The following is a 3,527-nucleotide window of genomic DNA, read 5'->3' as shown; positions in this document are numbered from 1 at the left end:
TCAAGTTCATCCATGTTGCTGTAAATGATGGGATTTCTTTCTTTTTTAAGGCTGAATTGTATTCCATTAAGTAAATATACCACATTTTCTAAATCTAAAAAAGTCAAACTCATAGAAGTAGAGATTAGAATGGTGATTACCAGGGGTTAGGGGTAGGAATTGGGGCGATGTTGGCTAAAGGACACAAAATTTCAGTTAGGAGGAATAAGTTCAAGAGAGCTGTCATACACTGTAGTGACTACAGTTAGTAACAATGTATTGTATTCTTGAAAATCGCTAAGAGAATAGATTTTAAGTCCTCTCACCACAAAATAAGTACGTGAGGTACTCGATTTAACCATTCCACAATGTATACATTTTTCAAAACATCACATTGTACACAATAAATATATGCAATTTATTATTAATTTTAAAAACAAATGGTTTAAAATGCTAACATTAGTCACTTCCATATGGTGAGATAATGGGCAATTTTTATTTCCTTCTTCTGCATATTTTTTATGCTTCCTAATTTTTGCCATTATCCATGAATTATGGACGGGGGACGGGGGGTTAAAATAATGTTTAGTCTTCTAGGCAGTGGATATTTAGGGCATTAAATCCAGGGACTGACTCCACAGCTGAGATGCTACTTGTGGCGATCATCTTCTCCCAAGCTCCACATTTTAGCTTTGTACAGCGTGATGTCATTGTAGACCCTGAAGTGGTTCATCCTGTGGTCACGGCGTTCTGGGTCGATCAAGGGCTCTGAGTCCCACCCAATTTCCTGGTTTTCAGTCTGTGCCTCCGGGTACTTCTTCGTTGGCCCCTGGGCAGCATGGTGAATGAGATTCAGAAACCTGGCGTCTGCGGGTTCCTCCAGGTTATCATGCCAAGACATAGGCTTCCTCGTAATCCTGTGAACCTTGCGCAGGGGATTCACGTGGTACTGCGTGTAGAGTTTCTGGGTTCGTAACTCTTTGAGGTACAGCTCCCGCAAGATCTGGTTCTGATGGACCTCATCTGTGACCACCCTCTCTTTCGGGTGTCCCGCCATAGCCTTGGAGCTGCTCGGTGGGTCTGGGGCTCTCTCGGCGTCCTCTTACCACTGGCTTGGCTGCGAGCCTTCTGCAGTCTCTAGGCAACGGCACCCCACTCCGTCTCCAGGCAACAGCGTTTGTATGATACCGCTCTGGCCTCTTGGAATCCAGCCTCTTTACTAGAACCGCCTCTGGATACTGCCAGGAAAAAGGCGTGCCATCAACTGGCAAACCCAGGAGATAATGAACATAAAACTAGACCTCACGTTGTCCAATCACCTCCCTCCTTGAGAACAGATTAGATGCTTTTCACTCCCCTACCTTCTCTGCCCCTGGTCCTGCAGTTTGCTCTGTGGTTACAAACCAAGTTCCACGGAGAAGCCAGTTCAAATGCAGAGGCTTATGCAGTCTGGCTGCCCAGGCAGGGGAGGAAAGGCGCAGGCCAGGCCGAATGTTCGCTTGCCATGGTCTTGGATTCCCCGTGTCTGCCAGGTCGCTGCTGGGAATCCACAGTCCTGGCAATTCTGAGCCGCCTGGGAACTGCCCCAGAAGGAGGGAAACCATTTCTCCAGGGTGAGATTTGTAAGCCGTCGGGTCTGGTTGGGGGTGGCTGGATAGGGAGTGGGGACTAGAGTACAGGGGACTAGAAAGAAGGGCTATGAGGAGGGTGAGGGGGAAAGATAGGGGGGCACTGGGAAAGGGGTGCCTGACGAACAGGGCGGCGGCACACGGACGCCCTGGTAGTAACAGAGGAAGGGCTGGGCAGGAAGTTCCTTGAGGTAGGGCACTGGGAAGGGGCGACATCAGTCAGCTTGGGCAAACGGGTAGGGCAGAAAATCGAACAACCTGGACGGCCCTGGACAGGAGGCTGAGGGCAGGAAGTTTGAGGAGTAATGTGGGGAAGGAGGGCTGGAAGACGAGAGCGGGAAGGAACAGAAAGAAAATGAGGCTGGGGTTGAGGCCGAGAAATTGGAGGTAGCTTTCTAGTCATTTTTCCAAATGAGCGCTGTAGTAACTCACTTATCCAAACGAGTCAAAATGAGTAACTGAGATGTGCTGAGACCGACTCCAGCATTTATCCCCTCAGGACATTCCATCACAGAACGCCTATTATGAAATGTACATTTATCTCCTTAGGACATTTCATCACAGAATCCCTATTATGAAACGTACATTCTCCCCTTTGTTCTAGTGAGGAGGCCCCATCAATCAGAGAAAAGATCTCACTTTCTTGGTTTAAGAGTGATCGGGGAAATAGCAAAGAAAAGAAATGGGGCTGTAATATTGGTCCCTGTTCTTGGGATATTATGTAATTTTTCCCCTCGACAGGCAAAGATTGATCAAGGGGCTAACAGAGGTAGGGGCTTGGGGCCTAGGAGAGCAGTTCTGAAGCAGGAATTGGGAAAATGGGTAGTCAGTATCCCAGTCTCTTTCCCTTACTACATTGTTCAAAGCCCTTTCACATTATCTACCTTACTGCGTGAATATGCATGATTAGAGATGTTATGTTCATTTTACCAGTGAGGACACTAAAGACCAGAGAGGGAAGGACCATAGGCAGGCAGTGGGTGGGTAAGCAGGCAGGACAAGAACTTGGGCCAAAAAGAGGGGGCAGGTAGGAGACGCCACAAAATGGCACAAAGTGCTGACCAGCACCATTGCCTCCTCCTGTGTCTCTGGACAGGATCTTGGAGGGGATGTCTCAGAGAAGAGCTGTAGTTTTTGTAGCTTACCTCTTGGTCCCTGTGCTCCCTTGGTTTGATGACTTAACCTTCACTGGAACCAGACACACAGGGTCCAAGCTGGCAGGATGACTGCCCACTCCTGAGCACTTAGTGACTAGATTTGGACTTCCTTGCTCACTACCTGAGATGCCTAACTCCATCAGATGATGAAGGAAGCTGCTGCCCTCCCCTCTCTTTTGTCTGAAGTAGCAACCCTCTCTGCTGAACATTCCTGGTTTCTTTGAATGCCATTCAAATCATAAGCTCCTTTGGTCACCTATTCTCTCCTGTTTGTATCATCACAAGATTCTCAATTTTCTCCCTTGGCCCAACACCCTTTTCCTCCCATGCTGCATAAAACTTCCAGTTATGCTTTGGAAGTCCAGCTACATGATTTTTAGCAAACTTCCCTTTTTCCATAGACTGCTTCTTTATTGACAGTTCCTTGCCTCTCCTTGCTTTAATTGTAACTTGGATTTCTCTTAAGGACATTGCTTCCTTTTTATTGCAAGTAGAAACTACTTATTCTCTTAAACTCTAAAGTACTTCAGAGTAAGAATGTGGTTTATAGAGTCTCCTCGCTCCTTCCGACTCCTTGAAAACTGCACTGCATTATTCCTCCCTGCATACTGGAAAATCTCTTGCTCCTTATGAGTTATCTTTAAACTAGGAAAGAAAACTTACTGGGAAATAAAAAAGTAACACCTTCCTTATAATCACCTAAATGAACAAAAATGTTAATTCATAGTTCAGAAAACTTTGTCTATTCAGAAAACAAGTATGT

General features: G+C 46.3%; 1 protein-coding gene across 1 annotated transcript; it reads right to left on the bottom strand.

Annotated features, from left to right (window-relative positions):
* Positions 1-373: 373 nt before the first annotated feature.
* On the bottom strand, positions 374-1,102 carry LOC100446094 (protein CFAP144P1). Its single transcript, XM_003777050.4, has one exon. It carries the CDS (start codon positions 1,034-1,036, stop codon positions 629-631), a length of 408 nt encoding a protein of 135 aa, XP_003777098.1. The 5' UTR covers positions 1,037-1,102; the 3' UTR covers positions 374-628.
* Positions 1,103-3,527: the final 2,425 nt, after the last annotated feature.

Source organism: Pongo abelii, chromosome 6 (assembly GCF_028885655.2).
Source record: "Pongo abelii isolate AG06213 chromosome 6, NHGRI_mPonAbe1-v2.0_pri, whole genome shotgun sequence".
Lineage (NCBI taxonomy): Eukaryota > Metazoa > Chordata > Mammalia > Primates > Hominidae > Pongo > Pongo abelii.
This window is presented reverse-complemented; position numbering and strand designations above follow the sequence as displayed.